We start from the raw sequence: 23,463 nt of genomic DNA, 5'->3' as shown, positions 1-23,463 counted from the left end.
TGGAAAAATTTGCAATTGGTAGGATGAAACAAAAACAGGAAATTGTTCTAGCACTGGTTTCAAGGCCTTTCGATTCTTTTCAACAAATATTTCAACCCTTCTCAATTAATTGGCGAGTATAATAGGTTGACGAAATATTGTGAAATGACGAGGATACCAAGTACACCATAATATTTTCGGTATCAACTTATAAGTATGGCACCTTGCGTGATCTAATATAAATAGAGATTGTCAAGAAGATAACAATCACAAGGTATACACTTGGTATATATAATTACTAGTTCGAAACAGAACCTAACTATTGGAATTAACCCAAGTGTTTGGGATTAACCTAGAAATGCAATTACTTTTAATTATAACTTAAACAAATTATAATTCAGAAAGTAAAGTAAAAGCACACATCAAGATTTTGTCAACGAGGAAACCTCAAATGCAGAAAAAACTCGGGACCTAGTCCAGTTTTGAATACTCTCATAATTAAGTCGTTATACAAAGACTACTACTAACTTCGTATAGTTAAGACCAAGTAAACTACCCCTAGTTACCTAGTTTCCTCAGTATCCCTGCACCTACAACCAATCTGGCCAACACACGTGAATCTTAAGATATAGTCCACTATCTTAAGTTGCTTCAGTCTATCTGAAGACTTTAAGCACTCAATCCTTTAGATCGTCTTCCAAACAGTAAAAGACTAATCTGGATAGTAACCACTCTCCTTATCTCAACAAGTTAATCCAAGATATTATAGTTGAGCTTTCAGAAAGGCTCTTATGTTTAAAATAAATTAAACTCCTTTGTCCGGTTAGATCTTCCAAGATTTGGATTAACAAGTTAAACAGATCAAGTCAAACAGAACTACCAGATTTGGATAAAGAATACCACCAAATGATAGCTCGTCTATCTAAATATGAATATTCAATCAATCACCTATCAAAGATAAACGATATCTAGTCGGATTCCAGTTGATCAAGTTTGTGTACAAAGTGTTAATACCAGAATTCTCGTTAGGTCCTACCCGTCCTAGTACACCAAAATGGCCTTACTTTTCTTATAATAGTATGAGAGAGAGTTGTCTTTCTATTGTACCTTGTCCTTTCTTATATAGACTTTCCAGAAGCCCTTTCCTTTTATGACATCTTGCCATGTGTCCTAAACCTCCTTAATTACTGTTAAAGCCATCCCTTCTCTAATGTGACCTTCTTCTTTCTTGTGAATTCCTTCATTGTCCTCTTCATCTTATGGATATTCCCTTGGTAGGCTTGGGCCTTAGTCCCCAAGTCCCCCTGTTTCGTGTGACCTTTTCCCTTATTTGGGGCACCCCATCTTAGTGAAGGGAAATTATTTTCATGTATCAACATTAGTCCCCTGATTATGAGGTTAATCGTAAGATAACCTTATAGTCATTATCCGGACATCTTTCTTTTGGTGTTCGTGGGTGACGTTTAAACTCCTCCTAGCACGATCTCTTTAGTTCCTCATAAATTAAGATAATATAGGTATTAGTTGAAAAATGTAAGGCGAAATGTCAGAGAAGGGTTCAAAGTAATATAGGTATTAGTCGTCTTAAACTCCTAACTAGTGAAGGTCATTGCGTCAAAGATGATGGGACCAAAAAACAAGTGTAGTGTGCATGTTGCTTGAGTTTGGATTAGATGAGACCGGAGGCGGAGGATTTTTTTTGCTTATTATTGGGTGGTAAAAAATATCATACTGTGCGAATATGAGAATGAGGCGGAGCGGGTAATTTTATATGGTAGTGTTTGTTTATTTATAATGTCATTTATTTGTGTACGAGCCTGTGCTCAGTCCAGTTTCCCTCGCTTGTTTTGTTTTAGTCAATCTCTGTTCTATTATCTAATGTAATGTCTGAGTATTTTGTCGTACGAATTTCAAATTTAAATTTTTCTTTCCCAAGAGTTCTTATTTTTAAGAAATTGGCTAATACGTCTTAAATTTTCTTTTGGAAAGAGGGGTTTTCAGAAACCCCTAAATTTGTTTATTTGATTAACTCATACACATTGAGGTTTAGATTGTTACATAGCAGAAGTGGTAAACATACGTACCCTCCTGTTTCATCATTATACATTGCACATTGATTTAACCAATTTACAATGTTGATCTACATGAAACTCAATAAATGGAAAAGAATAATCTGAATAATGGTATTTTGATTATTTTTCAACCACTTAGAGACTTCTTCTTCATTAAGATAAAATCCTTTGCAGAAGAAGTAGTTTGCGCTAATCTTCATAATCGCAATCCATTCCAATATCCATTGATCTTCTTTATATAAATCTTGATCATCATCACAATGGGATCGATCGTCTTCAAAAATATGCTTTAATCTATTATCGGATTTCAACACAAGAGTCCAAAGGCTATAACAAGACGCACTAATGGCAATTAGAATTGAATTATTTGAAGGCATGAAATTGTGATAATATATATAAGATCAGTAACATAAAACTAAAACCTAAATCACAATGTGATTTTTCGTTGAAAGCAAGAAAATAACTAGAATACCGCTGCCATAGTGGGGAGGGTCGAATGAAGAAAAACGAAACACCGCTGATTAAATTAGGAAATGACACATTATGCATCCTTTTTTTGTGGTTTGCGTAATGACTATGCATTCAATTATCGAAAATTGTGTCTAAAAGGATAAATACCTCCGAATTTTTCGTAAAAACTCTAAATTTTATTTTATTTTTTGTACTCATTGTGTAGATCTCTTTAAAATCTTTCCAACGAGATAAAATTTGTAAAATTCCGAGGCACGGATTTTCAAAGAAATATCAATTGGTCGTGGCTCTATTCTTCCAGGTTGATTATGTACAATACTCCCTCCGTCCCAAATTAGATGAGCTAATTATAGTTTGCACAATTCTTAAGGCAAGGAGGAAAGGGGAGTATGTATAGTATGTTTTTTTTTACAATTATACCCTTATGGATAATAATTAGTAAAACGTAGAAATGATTTATCTCTTAAACTATATCACGTTTTCGTAAACTTTATATCGTTGAAAAGCTTTTTAAAACACCTGCGTAATGAGTATAAACATGTCTATCAAATTATACATATTTCTTATAAAAACAATAATCAATTAAAAGGGTAGTTTTAGAAGTATCTCTTTGAATAGTAAGATAGTTCATCTATTTATGGGACAAAATTTAAAACCAATTAGCTCATCTAATTTGGGACAGAGGGAATATAATTTTGTTTTCTTGCTTTATTTGTCAGTTTAACTATAATATAAGGAATACTAAATATATTAATCAAATGTATTTTCATGTGTGACAATGTCATTTAGCTTAAAAAATGACGAAAATCCCAAAATTCGAAGCGGCTTATGACCACCTAATATATTATTATATGTCGTACAAAAATTTCGTCATTGAAACTTTCCCCCATTAGGATAAATGTCCGGGCTTCATACATGATTTCAGGCACTTTTATGATAATTTTTTTTCTTAAGAAAATGAGCTTTGACATTGTATCTAACATTTGATATTATGTCACAAATATTCAGTAGAGAAAGTGAGCCGAAATTAACCAATAAATATCTTATTTGTCGATCGAGTTAGTAAGAAGAAAATTATGCTCTGAAAACTAATTTCTTTTATTGGTTAAATGATATGGAAACTTGCAGAAGTGGATTTTACATGCAAATACCATGTGGTTGATACGATGAGTCGGCGGATGTCAATGCGATCACGGGGTAGCGATCCGCATGGTCAGTGTAAGACTGAAGAGCGGGCTCCTGTGATTGTAGGAAAATGCTATAATAAAGAAGACTGTAAAGTACTCTGCAACAGGTTAAATCAAAAGTTTGCTAATATTGAAGACAGAAATTAGAAATACCATGAGTCATTGCGGCCACGATGATGTATCCAAAGAAGAAGTGTTTGTTTGTGCATTAGTGGAAGATGAGACCGGAGGATTTGTTTGTGCCTGTTGCTAAAATATAGAATTGATTTTTAGACGGAAAATCAGAAAGCCGAAAAAAAAAACTTTGGTTCTATAAATAAAAAGTACGCTCAAGCCCGCATATAAATCTTAATTCTGCCACTGGTTACAACCGGTGAAGGTGTGATTTACAACCGGCTAGTGCTTAATTAGTTAATTGTTTTTAATCGATCTATATTATCTAATGTAATAATAATGCCTCGAAACTCGTCAGTGGTAAAATCGTTGGATGATAATACCAGCGACTTGAGTTCGAAATTCGTCAGCATTGGTGTGAGATAATTTTTCTCTTTTTTTTTCTAGCTATTTGGGCTTGTAGGTAGTAGATCTTTTTGAGGTTTAAACTTTAATATAATCTTTGGACTTTAAACCCATTTTGGAATAAATAATACCTCGTATAAGAGTTTATATTTACGACCTTTAGAAGTAAATTCACATCAACATTTTCTTATTTTCTTTTAATCAACAAATATAAAAATCTATAGAATAGGCCTACCAGTGGAAAGCAAGAAGGTTACAAAAAGATGATCACCAATAACCAGGAAAAGAAAAAACAACCCAATTAGATATGACAATATCCAACGAGCAATGGTTCTCTGGAAAAAAACTAGGCAAAAACCACGCTCTCACGTGAAGACGGCTCCCACAACCGTTGGGGGATTAGCAGGGGGACTTTTATCCCTACTATGAAAAAACTATGAGACAATTATTTTTACCTGATTTTCCTAGGCGGTCCGTTTAGAGTTTTTGATCCAACGAGTAACCCTTTAATTCATCAAAGGTTGCACCAAAAGTAAATTTGCAGCTTGACTTGTTTTATAACACTGCCATACCAGTTTCAAAGATGATACCGTTTCTGGTTTTCCAAACTGTCCAGCAAATATCAGTCGGGAATGATTGGCCAGATCTTCTCACCGACGACTGGATGTATCAAAAAATGTTCCAAAAAATTCACAGCAACATTGGAACTCCAAGCCTAACACAATATGCTGGGCAATGAGGAATGCCCCAAAACCATGCTACATTCCGTTGCGCCTGAGAGCAGGAGACCACGGTTGATTGACTCTTCGTGTGGGTGCAATTTAATGTGAACAAAATTGCTTGTGAACTCTCCTCCGTCCTTGACCAAAATTTCCCCATCCATGGCTGAATCTTAGCTGGAAGAGAATATGTATTGGGGGTGCATCTGTATTACATGTACTGGGTTCCGAGGGGGACCTCTTTTGTGTTTTCAATCCGTGCATGACAGTCTAGCTAGTACCCTATCTTTTACTTGTTTCACCATAAAATTGTCCCGTGAATATTTTTTCTTCGGGCGTAATTTCGCGTTCCTAGTGAAACCCCAGCTTTTACAGTCGAACGACCATATAATAAGATTGCTAATAGGGGTACTAAATTGCTTTGGGGTGCACCATATTACATATAGGACAAAACAACCATTTCTCTTTGGGTTGGTACACCCCAAGCAAATTGGCACCCCATTAGGAGCTTTGCAAATTTTTCCACTGGATAAATCTCTGAAGTTTTCTTAGTGTTAGAGCAAATTTTACATTTGCTAATTAAAAAGATAAGGGGGTTTCGAATTTTTCCCATTCTCTCTCACTCTTATCTTCTGGTACTGTCGTCTACTAATATATCTCTACTTTGGAAAGATTGACCACTCATTCATTCATTCCTCTCATTTCACAAATCTTTTCTCCAAATTCAGTGCACTGATGGCTACTGCTAAACCCTTCACCAACAACATCTTCCATTTCTTTCTCTTCTTCTTCGTCTTTACAGCAGTCGTCATACAAGGTACTATTTGTTCTTTACATTTGTATACGTGCCATGTCCAATCCAAAGAATTCATTTATTGCATTTTTGTAATGTGAATTGGCATGTTTTTGTTATTTTACAGGTCTTGCAGCAACGGCTCGTCGAGTAGAAACTCTTTCTCACCATCAACAGCGAACGGCAGTAGTTCCTCATTCTTCTGCTTCTCTTCGAGAACTAAACTTAAAGGTAAACTCATATGTTTATTTAATTGTGAACATAACCAAGTTGGATTAGCTCAACTGTTCAGGAGGCTGACTCTCGTACTTGAATTCCATAATTAGTTCGAGACATTCCACATACCGTTTTCTTTAAAAAGAAAAAAAAATTGTTGCACATGTCATAAAACATGTTAGACGAAGAAGAATTTGTTCATCGACAGTTTAATGTTTTTTCGTCCTCAATGCGAAACCTTAAACCCGGTATTATATTATGTTTTGCTTTCAGGGTGTAAGAGACGGATGGAGTAAGAAGAGAAATTCAAGAAGATTGATGATAGGATCTACAGCTCCAACTTGTACTTACAATGAATGTAGAGGTTGTAAATTTAGGTGCAGAGCTGAACAAATTCCAGTGGATGCAAATGACCCTGTTAATAGTGCTTATCACTATAGATGTGTTTGTCACAGGTAATTAATTATTAAGAGAGTCTGTTAAGCATCATCATTCATTAAGAATCAGGTTTTGATGGTCAAATTTTGTAATCACCATATGTATTAGTTACATTTCTCATTCTATAATCTTTTTATTCCTTGTCTCTCTTTGTTCCTAGGAATTATTTTAGATATGATTAGAGTGTTTTAAGTGGGTTTTTAATTAAGCTGTAATTTTGTGATTATTTTGAACATGAGAAATTTTCTGTTGTTTACTTTTGGGCTGGTTTTCTAATTTTAGCTGGGCCATGTTTGGAGAAAGTAATCAAGCCCAATGAAAAAAAATTGGAAACCGTAAATAAAATTGAACGATTTTTTTGGGACCACGGTTTTATTTTAGGTAAAGACATTAGAAGTAAATCTAGGTCACCCCTTGTCTGGATATTTATATTAATACCTAAATTACCCTCCTGATTAATTTTGGGTGGTGATTAGTTAGTGTTAATAATAGTTAGTGTAATGATTAGTGAGATGATTAAGTTAAAGATAATTAGTGAGATTAGAAAATCAGATGGTTTTTTTTTTTTAAAGAAGTAGAATTATTGAGAGAGTAAAGTTAGAGAAGATGAAGAAGGAAAACATGAAAAACGATGGATTTTACCAACCACAACCGGAGGAAGGGTATTTGGGTACCCAGGTGTGCTTCAAACTTAGATAATGTTGGTTGAATTGCTCCAAACTTTCAAAAAAAAAATGAAATTTTTTATGTAGATTTGGGTCAGTTCAGTTACCATATGTCAAGAACATGTAACCGAACACACCTGAAAGTGTAGTTCGGTTACGTTTTCCAAACACGCAGGTTACCGAACTCGCTCGTTAATGGAGGTTTTGGTCGTACAGTGTAATGTTCGGTTACCTAGGATAAAATGGTAGGTAACCGAACTTTGAACTTGACAATTTATTTGGGTACATCTTGTGTGTTCGGTTAGTTCGCAAACTTCAACGCAACCAAGTTTCCAACCGAACTACAGGTTAAAAGTAACCTAGTGTTAGAAGTTTGGTTGGTTCGCAAACTTCAACATATTTTGCGAGTCAATCGAACTGGGCTTATATATGCATATATGCAATTAGGCAAACGTTCGGTTACTACGAAATTTATTTCTTGGCGAATTAGGTAGAGTTCGGTTACGAAGTTTCAAAGGTAGAGTTCGGTTACAAAGAAAACTTAACATTTTTGCGAACGAACCGAACTTCTGGACTTCTCATTATTTTCGTAAACTAAAGTTCGGTGATATCCTTATTTTGCAAAGGAACAGAACTTATGGACTTCTGTTGTTCTAATACAAGGAGTTCAGGTAAAATTATTTTTTGCGAATCAACCGAACTCTATTGGCTAAGTTCGGTTACTTTGTAGTTTTAAAATTTTTTGCGAAAAAACCAAACTCTATTGGCTAAGTTCGGTTATTTTAGAACTCAAGATAGTGGCCACAACAATACAGTTCGGTTAGACTGGATTTGTTTTTTCTCGGTTCTAAGGGTGGAGTTCGGTTACTTTGCAGTTTTAAATTTTTTTGCGAAAAAACCGAACAGAAAGTTCGGTGACTTAGTTTTAAATCCAATAGAACCGAACTTTTCTTCGTGTTCTTCATTTTCAAGAAGTTCGGTTAGTAAACTAGGGTTTTTTGGAAAATCGGCCTAACCGAACATGGCTCTGTAAGTCCTACTAAAACCCTATTTTGATGATTTCTATTCGATTGAAGCAATCAAAATCAAATTAAAGTGAAGGGTTTGTTGGAAAATACCTCCGGAGTGGTCTCATGGAAGAATCAGGCTACGGCTGGCGTCTTTTATACTCGATAAAATTATCATGTAACAGAACTTAATTGTGATTGCATTGATGTTGTTACATATCTTAAATAGGCGGTGGTGGTGGTGGTGGGAGGAGGTGGTTGTGATAATCGGTGGTTGGTGGTGGTGATAATCGGAGGTGATGGTGGTGGTGGGCGGTGGTGGTGGTAATCGGTGGTTGGTGGTGATGATAATCGAAGGTGGTGGTGGTGGTAATCGGCGGTGGTGGGCGGTGGTGGTGGGAGGAGGTGGTGGTTATATATATAGGTGGTTATTAGGTTGGTTTTAAATTAAATTAGTTAAGGGTAGGTTAGTCATTTCAACGTTTTAGGACACCCTTATCACTATAGGAAAGGTGGCCTAATAAAACCATGGTCCCCTCCAAAAAATCATGGTCCCTAATCATTCATAAAATTGGTACACAAGACAAGAGTAAAGAAAAAAACAAAACTTGTAAAGATCCACATATAACCCATCTACAAGACTACAAATGACACTGCCAGGAAGATCCAGTACCCTTGGTACACCCCCATCCAGCCATGTTATCAAAAAAAAAAAACCGTTTGCATTTTTTTTATCATCAATTCAAGTTTTGGAGCCCATCAAATTAGGCCAATAAACTCGGGCAATTTTTTGGCTACAGACAGTTGAAGTTATACAGTGTGACCAAAGTTCTGAGACCACTCTCCCGTCAACTTGATGTCTTTCAGCAGCAACCTTGCCTCTTAGTTCAATAATATACTGTCTACATTGCTGTAAAAAGATGATTTTACTGAGCCGCTTGTAATTCTGCAATTGGTTTTTGGTAATCGATATGGGTTAGCGTCTATAAATGAATGGATAGATGGCGGCATTCAATTGTTTCTCATTGTTTGATGGGTCGCGGAATGAACACACCAGTTCCATTACTGCATTTACGTCTCACTTCCTCGTGTCTAAATACCACCGGACTTGTGTAGTACTGGTGTTGATGAATCCAACAACTGAATAAACCACACGATTCTACTAGTTTAATATGCGGCCGACCAGCCTTACATCTTCTTATTTGTGCCGTCTTGGAGTTCCCTAAGTCTGTCCGATTTCCATCGTCATCATCAGTTAGAAGTAGAATCTGCCTTCTCAAGTCGGCAAACATCTCATTGTCATAGTAGCAATCTTCGTAGTCGTCGTCGTTCACGTTGGAATTAGGATTCATATTTTTCATATCCATAGATTGAAATGAGAAAGTATGAGATGGTTGTTTAGTCTGGATGATAATTCTGGTTTTGAAAGGGAAGGAGCCAAATCTATATATAGAGAGAAGGAGATCTAGAGACAATTAAAGAATCCATTTGCTTGGATCAAGTACTTCCAATAGTTCAAATAATTTAGACTAAAATGTCTCTTAATTTGTCAATGAATTTATCCATCTTAATGAACTTACTCTTTTACATGTATCGTAACGTTCCGATGAAATTACGAAAGCATATCGTGTTTCCATCCAAAGCGTGTTTTCTAATCACTTCAATCAATAACAACTTCATGCCATGCATGCAATAAGTCTATAAGAACTGTTTTAATACTATGACGGTTTTTGTTTTCCCGTACTACTACATTTTACTGCGGGTTGGGACTCCACTTTCAGGAGATGGTGCATTAGCTCTTGATCTCTTCTCAACAGTGCGACACATTTCCTTTACTGCCTCTCTGGAAACATGGGGGGCTCGGTTGAACCAGTCTCCTCCGTCGACCACAAGTATTGCTCCGTTGATGTGTTTAGCTTATAATTCATGAAAAAGGTGATTAGAAATATGGGTCAATGTACTACTACTCTGAATCAAGACTATGAAGAAACGAGGCGGATGATGTTACTTACCTGCGTCTGAAGCTAGGTAAAGCCCAGCCATAGCAATATCCCATTTTTCTCCTGTTATGAACTGATGCAGGGGAGTTCCAGATTGGTTGTTTTTCATTTCACTGGGATCAAGCTTACTCAGGCCAGGAGTGCCACCAATGGGTCCTGGTGCAATCCCATTGACTCTTATATCATGATCAGTGCCCCACTCCAACGCCAATGACCTTGTCATGGCATCAATAGCTGCCTATTCAGAAGAAAAAAAAGACGAAATATCATCACCTGGGTCATATCTTTGTGGATCAAAATCGAATGATGCAATTAAAGTTTACGAAAAAGAAAAACAACATTTTTGCTAACCTTGGCTGCGGATACATGGATTTGATACCAAGTTGCTGTGTAGTGCAAAGTGGCGCTTATGTTCAGGATGGTTCCACCACCAGATGTCTCCCTTCCTGGACCTCTTCTTTATGTATTTCAACACTGCATGGCACATTCTAAATGTGCCAACAGTATCAATGTCCATAACTGCAAAGACCTCCAAACAATTAAAATTGAAAAAAATACTTGGCTCACAGCTCAACCTCTATTATGCTAAAAGCATGTCGCGCCATGTAGCTTCTCGTGTGGAAATCATTGAGTTTGTAAACCGTAGCCGGATTTATATTTGTACCCAGTAATCCAGAACTTGTTGGTAACTAAAGAGCCATGAACATGTATATCAAATATGGCACCCAATTATCCAGACACACAGGTAAAGAGGGGAAAAAGAAAAGGAAACCTGTTTTAAAGCCATTAGGGGATAGATCCTCAGCAGGCACAAGAAAATTCCCAGCAGCAGCATTAACAAGAATGTCTATCCTCCCAAAATGTTCAAAAGTTGCATCGAAAACTCTGGTTGCATCTTCCTGTTTACGAACATCTTCTTCAAACCCAATTGCCTGAAACCATTAACAATTGATAAAGCTCAAATGTAAAGTCAAAAGTCCTCGTACTATCAAGTAACAAAACTAGAGGTAATAATTGCAAATGATACAAGATACGGAATTCAGTAGTGCTCGGCAATAACATCAGTAGCAAAGATTGACTAATTTGGGTTATCTAATGAAATCATTCATTTCCCAAAGAATCTATATACTTGCACAAAATTTCTATAAGTCAACTACTAATAATAGACTCACAATACATATAAAATAAGGTTGGAAATCAAAGGCTGGTAAAGAGATAGGTCTGTGTTGTAAGTTAACCTGGATACCGAGAGAGCGAAGAGAAGAGACAGCAGAATCAAGAACAGATTTACGTCTACCCATAATAGCAGCAAAAGCTCCATGTTTACCAAACTCTTTAGTTATCTCAAACCCAATCCCCGATCCTCCTCCTGTTATCAAAGCCACCTTCCCTTTCACTATATCGACCTTAAATGGAGACTCCATTTCCACTCTAAAATTTTCTTCTTGTTTCTATGTTTTTTTCTCTGTTTTCACCAAAGAGTGCATTGTTTTCTCTGTTAACTACCAAGTCAAACAACATTTGAATGAGTCGGAGAATATTGTATGGGTAGTTAGATGCTGAGTCTTTCCGGTGGTTTATTTTATTAGTTTGAGATGACGGATATAACCATGGTGTAATGTTGAAATGACAAGATTTAAGTTTCAAATCTGGGCCTCCAAATGTCTACGCAACATTTGTGAATACAAAGCTCGGACTCCCCTTTCCTTCTTGACAACTAATCCATGTGCTTGTTTCGTAGGTTCAGAAATGAACCCTGTTTTAGGGCATACATAAAACTTTCAGGCATATAAATCAATAATCCCATCTAAGGTGCCCTTACAAGGGGTATCTCCTGGGTAGTTCAATTACCCATATGTCCTCCAACCATTTTAATTACTAATCTACCTTTTCCTTTAATATAAAAACCTAAAATCAGTTTTAAGAAAATCAAAATCAGTTTCTGTTTAACTTCTTCATCTTCTCTAGCCGCCGAACCCTTCTTCTTCCTCGCGAGAATTTTCTTTTCATCGTCTTGATTAATCGTCGATTCGCGAAAATTTGATCGTCGATTAAACTCAACTATACAATGGGTCGTAGAAAGGAAAAGGCAACTGGTAGGCGTTCAAAATCATCTTCAAATCCCTCAATTGAAGAAGAAGAAGAACCAATTGAACCTGAAATCGAACCACAAAATCAACAAATCGAAGCACCAACTCCTGAAATGAGGATAAGAAAGTAAGTTCTACAAACCCAATCTCTTATTTGATGTTTTTAATCGATTCAATAGGGTTAATTCCAAAAATCTTAGGGTTTTAGACGGTTGCAGGGATAGGTTCAGCGCATATTTTAGGTGAATTTTGAGCTGAACTGTTCTTCACAATTTGAATCTGGAAATGTATATGAACAGTTCGGCATGAAATAGTATTCCAAATATACGCCGAACCTTGTCAAAGTTAGGAGTTTCAGTATAGGTTCGGCGTATTGTATAATATTGAATCTATGCCGAACCATCTTCTGTTAGTTTGCAACAGAAACTAGGTTTAAGTTCGGCTTATTTTGTGTTTATCGGGGTAGCCGAACCCTTGACTTAATATGTTCGGCTTGATGTTACTTTTCATTATACGCCGAACATAGCAATGTGTTACGATGGGTTCGTCTCATAATAGGTGTTACGGGGTAGCCGATCCTAGACTTTAGTTAATTCAATATGTTAATAAATTTTTAAATTTGTTTTAGGAATAACGAAGTTAAAAAGAGGAGGAGGATGGAGGTTACACCTTCTACTTCTAAAACACCCGATCCTCGAGGAGGAGGAGCTAAAAAGAAATTGGGAGCTGAAGGGCGAGCAGCAACATTCGAAATTCGTGAACCACTTCCAGAGATACAAAGAGAAGAACATGAAGTTGATGGTAGTCATGTTAATGAGGAACCTCAACATCAACCGAAAGAGAAGCATGTTGCTGAACGCCGGGTTAAAGGTTTGCACATTCCTGATGAGAAAAACGTAATCCCATCTCGAGATGATGGTTTGCCACATGGACTTCCGGAAGATGGAGGAAGGGTGTTGATCGGTTACGCCGAATCTTGGGCAAAGAGAATATATGAGACTCCTGATCACAACGATGCGGTCCGAGTATTGATACATCAGAGGGCTAAGGAATGAAAATTGTCTGAAGAGGTTCCTGAAGTCCAAGCTTACGTAAAATCCTATGATTTATGGCCTGTCATGTAAATATGGACACCAGGAGTATGATAGTGTCACGGCCTTCGCCTTCACCGAGAGATTTTGTCCAGAGACTTATACATTTCAACTACCATTTAGGGAAATGACAATCACTCCCGATGACGCGAACAAGATTACAGGGCTTAAAGTGAGGGGTAAAAGTGTGGATGCTGACTATTATGATATGAGTTGGACTGAGCTGTATAAGTTGTACAACGAATGTATTGGTTGGAGTGATTATAAGACCGAACTCGAGTTTTGTCGTTTCGTTAGAGATGTAGATTCTGTTAACTTTCCAGGAGGGACATATAATAATCTCAAGAAGGTTAAGCTTACTAATTTGAAAAAGAAATTTGAGAAAACAGATGAGAAAGTAAAGAATGGGGGTGTTGGTAATGGACGAGATCAAAGTGAAGCAAACCGCAACAGCCTATTTTCTTTATACTCTTGGCAGAGATGTCTTCCCGGACCTATCTGGAAACAAGGTGAATGCCAATTTATCTTATATTGTTAAAGGATCTTGAAACCATTAACCAATACGCTTGGGGTAACGCGGATCTATCTTACCTTCTCGACCAAATTGTGACCGCCTCTAGGTTGACGAGTACAAATATTGGAGGGAACTTCACTTTGTTTCAGGTAATTGTCGAATAATTTCCAAAAAAAATTTCAACAATGCAACTGTCTCCTTATTCAGTGTATGGTTCGGCTTATATGTAATAGCCAATATGAGCCGAACCTTATCCAAAATTTTAGGTTGGGGATTCAGTGTATGGTTCGGCTTATATGTAATAGCCATTATGAGCCGAACTTGATCAAGCTGAACCAATACCTTTCATGTCACAAAATTTAAGGTTTGCATATCATTTCTTATTTAAATTTTGGATGTATGTGTGGGTATATGACCATTTCTTGACTTTGAAATTGTGCAAAACATTGGAAAAGGATGTCAATTAGGTTGATACACTTCCAACAGCGGCACACTACAAGTTTGAGGAGGAGATGGCAAGGAATAAAGAGAAGTTGGTGGAAATCTTGAGAGAGAAGTGAGACTCTTTAGAGGTCAAAGACGTCGATTTTGATCCATATCAAAAGCCGGTGGAATATGAACGTGATGAAGTTGTTCTTGATGAAGACATGCTGGTGGGTTTGTACTATGGATCATTGTTTTATCTTGGTGGTTGTGTAATTTTTGATCCTCGGCGTGTACTACGTCAAGGAGGAGCTGTCCAAAAGGTCCCATTATTTGACGATAAAATCACTTTGATGCCAAAGAGTTCTACTGGAACTAAAAGCACCACTTCTTCATGGACTCCAAAGTATGATCCCGAGCCGAGCAATGAGCATTGGAAGAATTTAGATGCCAACATATTGAATATGAATTGGACAGCACCCGTGCCTGATGATCCTCGTGAAGCTGATCCGGGCTCCATGGATTGGTACAACCAAATTTCTCATCCATTTATTACCAATAAGGAAAGTCAGAAGAAAGTTGATAAGTTGAAGGGGAAGCAAAAGGCTACCATCATCCCCAAAAATTCCACTTATGAAGAATTATCGAAGGCTTTCAAGACAATGGTAATAATTGCATTAATCTTTACTCTTGAATTTGTTATAACATAAATAAGTTACTCATAATTAGAAGTTGTTGACAAATGAAATTAGGTTGCGGCGGGTAAGGAGTTGGTCAAGAAAATGAAGAAAAAATCTAGTTGCAAAACACCGTTGACGGTTGAAGAACAATATTATTTCATCAACGAGTTGGATGCTATTATGACCAAAGGAAAAGGATCCGAGGTACCCATAAAAAGGCCGACGACGAAAAAGAGGAATCAAGAAGATGGTGAAGGCACAAGTGGAGGTAGTAGTAGCGGCCCAACAGGTGATGACGGTATGGCGGAAGATGAACGTGGAGGTGCCATAAGAAGAGGCCGTGGAGGTGGTCGCGGAACCGGCAAGAGGGGCGGTGGTCATTGAACTTTTATGTTTTTAGTGTTTGATTAAGTACACTTTTATCTCGGATTTGTTAACTTTTTAATCGAAAACTCGACTTTCCTTGTGTTTGGTAGTTTATTTCATGTTATCGACAATTTGACTTTTATTTATTAATCGTGTTAAAGATAATTTTCAGTTTTCATTCTGTTAATCACATGTTCAGTGTCAGGTTCGGCTACTACGTTAACTATGAATACATGCTGAACCTGCCAATTCTTACCTTAAAGTTGTCAGGTTCGGCTTGTTTAGTAACTCTAAATACAAGCCGAACCTGGAAAAATTTTCAAACTTCTGAAAATTCTAGCCGTTACTAATAATTGTTCGGCTTATATGAAAATAATCGTACTAGCCGAATCCTGATAAAATTTCACAAATTTCAAGGAACGGATTTTTTTTTTTCAAAAATATAGCCGTTGAAAACCTGATATTTATATATATACTTACCTATTGTTTCACATAAGAAAGCACATCTCCTGAAAAATATGGCACCCCCTAATCCTAAGTTCACTCTAGATGAAGATTTGTTTCTTTGCACGAAATATGTAGCATACTATCCAAAGAAGGGTGAAGAACGACGAGTGAAGGGTCTGATGAGTATGTACTACTTGGTTCGAATTCATGAAGCATTCTCCACTGAAACAGGTAATCCTCACAACTGGGATTCGGCATCCTTGTTTTGTCGAATTGAATCTATTAAGAAAAAGGTTACCGACTTTATAGTTTTAGTTCGGGTTGTGAATCGCTATCGACTCAAGGGTGAAACTACCTCCAAAATTGAAGTGCGAGCGCTAGCGGAATGACGAAGATGGAAAGGAAAGAATTTCAAATATGAAGATCACTACCGCATTCTTAGAAAGTTTCTCATAACCCGTTTGGGATACTAGATGGATGGTTTTCTTTTGTATTGCTACAATGTTCTTTTGTAATGCTACCATGTTCTTATGTATTTCTTCCATGTTCTTATGTAATGGGAATGTAATTTGGAATGTAATCCTTTAACGTATGAATGATAAAAGACTTTTGAATTGAATGAAAATGTCCAAAACCTAAGGATAATCAGCCGAACCTGACTGGGATTTTAGGGTGGAAGGATATTGTCAGGTTCGGCTTATACGTAAAATCCATTACAAGCCGAACCTGTCCAAAACCTAAATTATTATCTCAGGTTCGGCATATATGTAAATTACAATACACGACGAACCTGTCTTTATACTGGGTTCGTCTTGTTGTATCCTTGCCGAACCACGTCCTGTGCATTGTATATTACGGACTTGTAGAACAATGAAAATACCTTCCATAACATAAAATAAAGCAAAGATAATTCAAATACAGGGAGTCTAGAAGGTAAAATTAAGTGCAATTGTTAGCTTACCAAAAACCAAAATCTACAATAGATTGAATGGACCACAAAAAGCAAATAACACTCCGATAGTGTCAATTTATGGAGATCTTAGACGGATCACCTCTTCCTCATCATCTTCACTAACCTCTTTCTCATCACCTTCATCCTCATCACTTGAAAACATAATAAGTTGTCCACTTGCAAGCGACACATTCAAAGCTTTCCAAAGATCCATTTCCGTAGCATAGTTTTCACACCAATCCATCGAATAATTATTTTCAAATCTAGTCCAAAAGGTTGCACTCTTCAAGGGAGGTAATGGACAACCGGGTTTGAGTTTGAGGCCGATAAAATGACAATTTTGAACAAATCCCATAACAAGTCTTCTATCTTTTACACCTTCATGGAAAGGTTTTGTTGGAGGCGCATAAGTAAAACTATTATCCGGCTACGCGAAACAATGTACGACGCAATCGAATGTCTCCGCTATTAAAAACCCACAAACGGGCATGGACATCCAATGATCTTGGGTGATGATTGAATCCCCATGTAAACGACGTTCGAATGTAATGTACTCCGATACTACTCCTGCATCTCCCCTTGTACCTACTCTCATCATTGTCTTGTAGAATTCTTTGTTCCGACGTAGGGTTTGTAACAATCGTTGCCTAATATAGTTGACTTCATTTTCTCGGGGCACCGGATTGTTCCCATCTTTAAAAGGACCAAGTTGTTCCGCCATGACGTAGTATCCACAATTTCCATCACCTTCTACGTCGTCCATTGCTATAATATGCTCATGAATTACCGGCGCTAGATCTTCCAAGTAGTTATCGTATATAAAATTGATAGGCCGCAAATAGTTACCGTACTTATCTCTTCTGGGTCCTCTCATCCTACCAACTTGATGTACGGTCTTTTTTTCCTTTATCTTGGTTTGTGAAGGATGCATCTTACTCTTACCCTTGACGTCCTCTTTACCATCAAATGCTTGTGACGGACAATTATTCTCCTTGACCTCTTTGTTAGTTGTTTCAGCTTTTTGAATACTCGGACGACCACGTTTTTTTGGAACTTTCACTTCTTCCTCCTTCATCACCTTTTCAGTTTCCTTATTTTCCTTTTCATACCTTGCATCATGGATCTCAATGACGCATGGATCTCTACGGGTAGCCAATAATGCCTTGTTTGCTTGTCTAGTTTGGAAATTATTCATTTTCTTACTCTTTCTACCTTTCGGGACACCCTTCTCCGGTTCCAAAATATTCTCTTGAGTGAATGGATACATTACCGGCAACATGTTGTGCCAAAAATTTTGTTTTCGAACTCGGAACATATTCCTATACATCTCCGCCAACTTTTTGCCTTTTGCCGTGTCCCAAATTTCTAGATCATCCTCGTCGTCTTTGGTTGGGAGAGGATCGAATCTTAATTGTTTCCAAAAATGATCAATGTCCTCAAATGGTATGATACCATCCTTGTACCGAACTATGTCGTGGCGGCATGGAAGTCCCATAGATGTCTTTCTTTTACAAACACACTTTTCCTTCAAGTTGGCGCCAAATGTATCAATCAAAGATACTTCTTCCATCAATAAATCAATGCAAAGATGGGAGATATTATAAGTTAATCCTCGTAGCCAAGTACTTTTGTAATCTTTGTGCTTGAACATAATGTTATGTTCGAACGCCGCTTTAATTCTCACAACATCACTTTTGAAATATTCATCAATTGCATCAAACACCGTAACTAAGGTGTCAACACATCCAAAAAGGTTCTTCTTCAACCGATAATGAGCCGACTCTACCATACTTGTGGCTTGTTTGTCGAAGTGTTTGTGTCGGTTTGTGAAACAAGACACGAACCTTTCTTTATTAGGTTCCAACACTTCTTTGAGCAAATAAATAATGACGTCGTGGTAATCGGTCCTTCAATGATTAATAAGCATTTTAACATTTTCTTCGTATACATCCTCGGTGATTGACCATACCAAAGCTTCCCATTCGCCATGGAAAGAAGCCCACAACATCTCGTTGTGTTCATATCGTTTCAAGAATTCCTTCTTTGCCTTTTCTCGTTTTTCCACCGGTAGTTTAGCAATATTGTCTAACTCTTTCATCTTAAGTGGTTGAATTATCGGTTGGCATTTTTTCCTCACATTGCACCATATATGAAACGTTCAAAGAAGGTAGAAAGCATCCGGAAATACCTTATTAATAGCATACATCAATGATGAATCTTGATCGGATACGAACACTTTAGGAAGAGCACTCTCCCGGAAGATTAACTTCAATTGTTCTAACCCCCAAACATAACTCTCTTTCTTCTCATTTTCCATGAAACAAAAAGCCACGGTGAACGGTGCCTTTGTCGACGTATGCTCAATAATGTTCATCAACGACATCTCATATTTGTTATTTTTGTACGTGCAATTCAATATAATAACTTGTGGGAAGCATTGAGCCAATTGGACGCATTCCGGGTGGGCAAGAAAAAGGTGTGTCACTTAACCAAATTCATCCAACTTCTTTTGGCAAGCGTAGTTATGATTCACCCCTAACCACATGACTTGTTGCATATCCATCCTACCTTGCAAATTGAGTCTTCTAAAATCTTATTTCTTGCGTTGTAGATAGTTTGCATAGTCGACTTGTTATTCTTCTCGTCCTCCTTCAATTTACTAAGAATCCTAGACGGTGCCATACATGCTCGTGTCATTTTATCCACTTCTAGCATTTCGTTGGGTTTGAGTCGCGCTACTTTCGCATGTCCATGAAGGTCACGTGGACGTGGGTGGTTATGACGACACGACAATCCATATCTTTATTCATAACCCAATATTCATCATCTTTGTTCAAGGTCTTTCTTGAGGTTGAAAACGATCTTGAAAGGGTAGTTTATTTTCTTCGTCTTTGTCCTATTCTTTCTCCCGGTCTTCCCAACATATACAAAACCCTTTTTAGCCTTGCTATCGCCGGTTCCACTTCGCTCACAAATCAATTCAAACCGATCCCCTCGGCTTTGTCGTCCTTTAACTAGTACACAATTTATTTTCATCGCGTGCTCCTCAGCCCAAGCCAGTGCTTGGGGTTTAGTTTTCCATGTATACATTCATTCAAACACAAATAATTAGTAAAAAAACTTCGGAACATTCCGACAACATTAAGATAAACAACAAGTTCTTACATACCAAATCATTTTGGAAGTGATCCCTAGTATCTTCGTGAATTATATCTACGGGATCAGGTTGATTTTCCATTGGAACAGATCCATCAGACACGATCTACAAATAATATCACAAGGTAAGATACTATAATGAAAATTTAATGGAAGGGTTCGACTAGTACGACAATATAAATATGCGTCGAACCTAGCACATTTACGAGGTTCGACTATTACGATATTCACAATATGTGCCGAACCTATACAAAATTCTTAACCAAACAATTCTCAGGAATATAAATGATAAGGTTCGGCTTATATTCTACTTGATCACAGAGCCGAACCATGTATTCCCAACAGGTTCGGTGCATACGAATTTATCAATATAAGCCGAATCGTAAACAAATTTTGTTCCAGAAGTTACAATGTAGGGTTCGGCTACTTATTTGTTATTTATAACAAGCCGAACTATGGTCTAGAGAAAGGGTTCGGCTACTAAGCATAACACTTTCAGCTAGCTGAACGGTTCATCCATAGTCGCCGAACCTTAGCGAAAAAACACTAACTTTTGATGATTTTAAGCTACAAAGTGAGATTAAACATAAGATATAAGTGTACCTGTGTATTAGAAGCATTGGGTTCCTCATATATACATATATATATATATATTCATCATCAAGGTTTGGCTCATAAAAATGATCATATTGAGTTTGAGTTTGAGCTTGAGCTTGTGTTTGTGTAAAATCATTCTCATAATCTAAGAAATTAGCCATTTCCGGATCATTGTTGTAATTGATATGTATTTTCCTAGGTTTTTTAGATGAATAATTACCCTCCTCATCCATTGAATCAAATACAAGTTACAAGATTTTTTCTCACTTTCCCCTTCTATTTCTCTCCAAAAAAACCTAACTTTTTTTCTTACTAATTTTTTTTATCTATACAAATTTATAACTAAATAATCTTAAAACTAATCACTAATCATTAATCGCTAATCATAATTATTTAACTAATCATTAGAATTAACAGTAATCCTAAAAGGGCAGATTTGCCATTACCAAAAATATTTGGTTAAAGGGCTTCTGATTTTGCTATTTACACTCCTCTTTTGTCCTTATTCAGTATGCCCTGAAAGTTTTACGTATGCCCTAAAACAAGGTTCTCAGAAATTTTCTGAGTGAGATTTGACAATGAGTCGGATTCATTCTTCTAGTCCTAAGCCAAGCAATGTACTACTTTCGTTGCATAAAAAATAATCCTTTCACTTTTTTTTAATGTACTAAAACCGGCCAAATTAGAAAATGAAAGGATCACTTTTTGTGGGATAGATGGAGTATAACTATATTCGGATTCCATGGACTACTCATCAAGCATTCATACCTCTAATCTAAACCGGGATAAAGAGTTATGGTTTGTGCAGTACCTATAATTATCCCACCAAGATATATGGTAATAGGGTGTTAATGGTTGGTCCAAATGTTGTTTCATGGTTAGAGTAGTCACGACAATACTTCTGAATATATCAAAAATAAAATATTACGAACGCGAAGGACATCCATTAAAAAAAAACTTTTTCACCAAGACCATGACGAACATTTGAAGAGTAATTACTTTTAGTAAAAACCTAGGATTGCACTATTTTGACGAAGAACAAATAAGAAACCTAAACTGCAGATTCACATCAAATAGTTCGTGGTAATTGAAAATTTGAAGATTTACGAAAATAAAACCATCATATAAAGAATTTGATCAAGACCTAAATAAGTCCGAAATTATTTTATTTTTTTTACAAGTTCGGACTTGTTTGTTTAGAATACCTCTGAACCTTAAACTTCTAATTTTTATAAAATTTGATAATGATCCAACAAGGATAAGTTATACCTATCCGGAAACTTCATTTAAAGAACTACAATTCATAAGAAGCAACTAAAATCTAAATCAATCTCTAATAGGTCCATAATTGGGCTCAAAGTGAAGACATCAAATATCACATATAAAAAGTGGTGTGCCCTTACATGTAGTTTGATTAACTATTTTAGCGGCAAGAAAAAAATCTTAGGGTAAAATGGATGGTAATTTTTTCGGGAATTCTTGTATTCTGTAGTTTATTTACACACTTTTAGTGTCCGTTTTCCGAAACCCCTATATCAGTTAATATGGTCTGAAGAGAACAAAGACTTAAGCTGCCAAATGAAGAAATGATTCATATGTTGTGTTTGTCTGAGTTTCATGGACTTCTGTAGTTAATAAGCCTTACACAGCCTTACCAGCATATATTCAATGATCATTCTACTTCAATAAATAACCTAATGCTGCTCAGGTTCAAAAATTAGTTATGAAACTAATATGTTTTACTAAGAAGACAAAAGATACATATTGTCTATAATATCTAATATTTTTATGGGAAAACCTATCGAGATCATAACTACTTCAAAGAATTGGATATTCAATTATAACAATGCGATGTTTGTTTATTTAAATTGCACCTCTTATTAATATTCATGTTTATTTATTAGTTCATATGGACAATTGTGCATCTTTTTACTCATTTTAGAAGTTTTGAATTGTTTGTGTAATCCCGATTTATTTTACCACTTTTATCTTCTTTGAAATAAAAAATTGACGAGCATGATTTTTTTTCCATACAGATCATTTCAAATTTAAAATCTGAAGACCATTGTTTTTCAATTGGAAGCAAAGAAGAAAAAAGTTAACGAGTTCAATCAATTGGGTCTTATGAGAATTAGCAATCAATGAAAAAGAAAATGGTTACATTATTTACAAAAAATGAAGATTTCAAAATCATTATTAAAATTAAAAGTATTTGATTGTTTAGATTGTTTGTGTCGCAGGAACTATGATAAATTATACGAAGGATTTCATATTTTTCGGTCAGAACTTAGTGAGACCTTATATGGGAGTTAATTGTCAGGTTAGGATAAGGTATAATGCAGAAGTCAGTTTTCTTTGGAGAATATGTGGGCACTAACGGGTAAATTTCATAGGAAAATTTATAGATTTCATATTAGAAATTTTTTGCCAATTGTATGTCTAATTTTTTTTTTTCCTTTTCGCTTTCCCTTACTAGCAAAGAGATATGTTTGAGCATACTAATTGGTTATTTCGGGAATTGATGAATTCAAGAGTTAATCCTAAGAAATTCTATATAAAAAGGGTAGTTATCTTAAACTTTTCTACAACTTCATTGCTAAAACATAAAAGGAGTAGGAAAATATAGTTTTTATTTCGATAACCTTTTTATCAAATGAGGCTTATTCGAAAAACCCATCATCTTTCACATCTACTGTAACTGTCACCTTTGTTTTCCACATAATACTTTAATGTTTATCACATCTCGCCTAAATATGTATAAAAACGAGGTGAAATTTCACATCAAAACGTTAATGAGGAAAAGAAATAACACAGACAACAGATTTTGTTAACGAGGAAACCACAAATGCAGAAAAACCCCGGGACCTGATCAAGAATAAACACACACTGATTATAAGCTGTTACATCAAATTCCTACTACCTATTCGGACTAGATGTAATACCTTCTTCAGCACTTGTAGAACTCCTAGCAGAATACCGATTCTCTTTAGGAACTCTTCACACATATCTTTTAGCAGAACTCAAAGTTCTCTTTAGAAACGATTTGATATTTTGTTTGCACAAAACACCAATTTGATTTCC

General features: G+C 36.3%; 1 protein-coding gene and 1 pseudogene across 1 annotated transcript; one reads left to right on the top strand and one right to left on the bottom strand.

Annotated features, from left to right (window-relative positions):
• The first annotated feature begins 5,534 nt into the window (after positions 1-5,534).
• Positions 5,535-6,650, top strand: LOC113336028. Its single transcript, XM_026582027.1, has 3 exons — positions 5,535-5,764; positions 5,868-5,971; positions 6,230-6,650. The coding sequence occupies exons 1-3, from the start codon at positions 5,683-5,685 to the stop codon at positions 6,413-6,415; spliced, it is 372 nt and encodes a 123-aa protein (XP_026437812.1). The 5' UTR covers positions 5,535-5,682; the 3' UTR covers positions 6,416-6,650.
• A 3,161-nt stretch (positions 6,651-9,811) lies between these two features.
• Positions 9,812-11,490, bottom strand: LOC113336022 (annotated as a pseudogene).
• Between the last annotated feature and the right edge of the window lie 11,973 nt (positions 11,491-23,463).

This window comes from Papaver somniferum, chromosome 1 (genome assembly GCF_003573695.1).
Source record: "Papaver somniferum cultivar HN1 chromosome 1, ASM357369v1, whole genome shotgun sequence".
Taxonomy (NCBI): Eukaryota; Viridiplantae; Streptophyta; class Magnoliopsida; order Ranunculales; family Papaveraceae; genus Papaver; species Papaver somniferum.
Note: the sequence above shows the minus strand (reverse complement) of the source record. Positions and strands in the feature narration are given on the sequence as shown.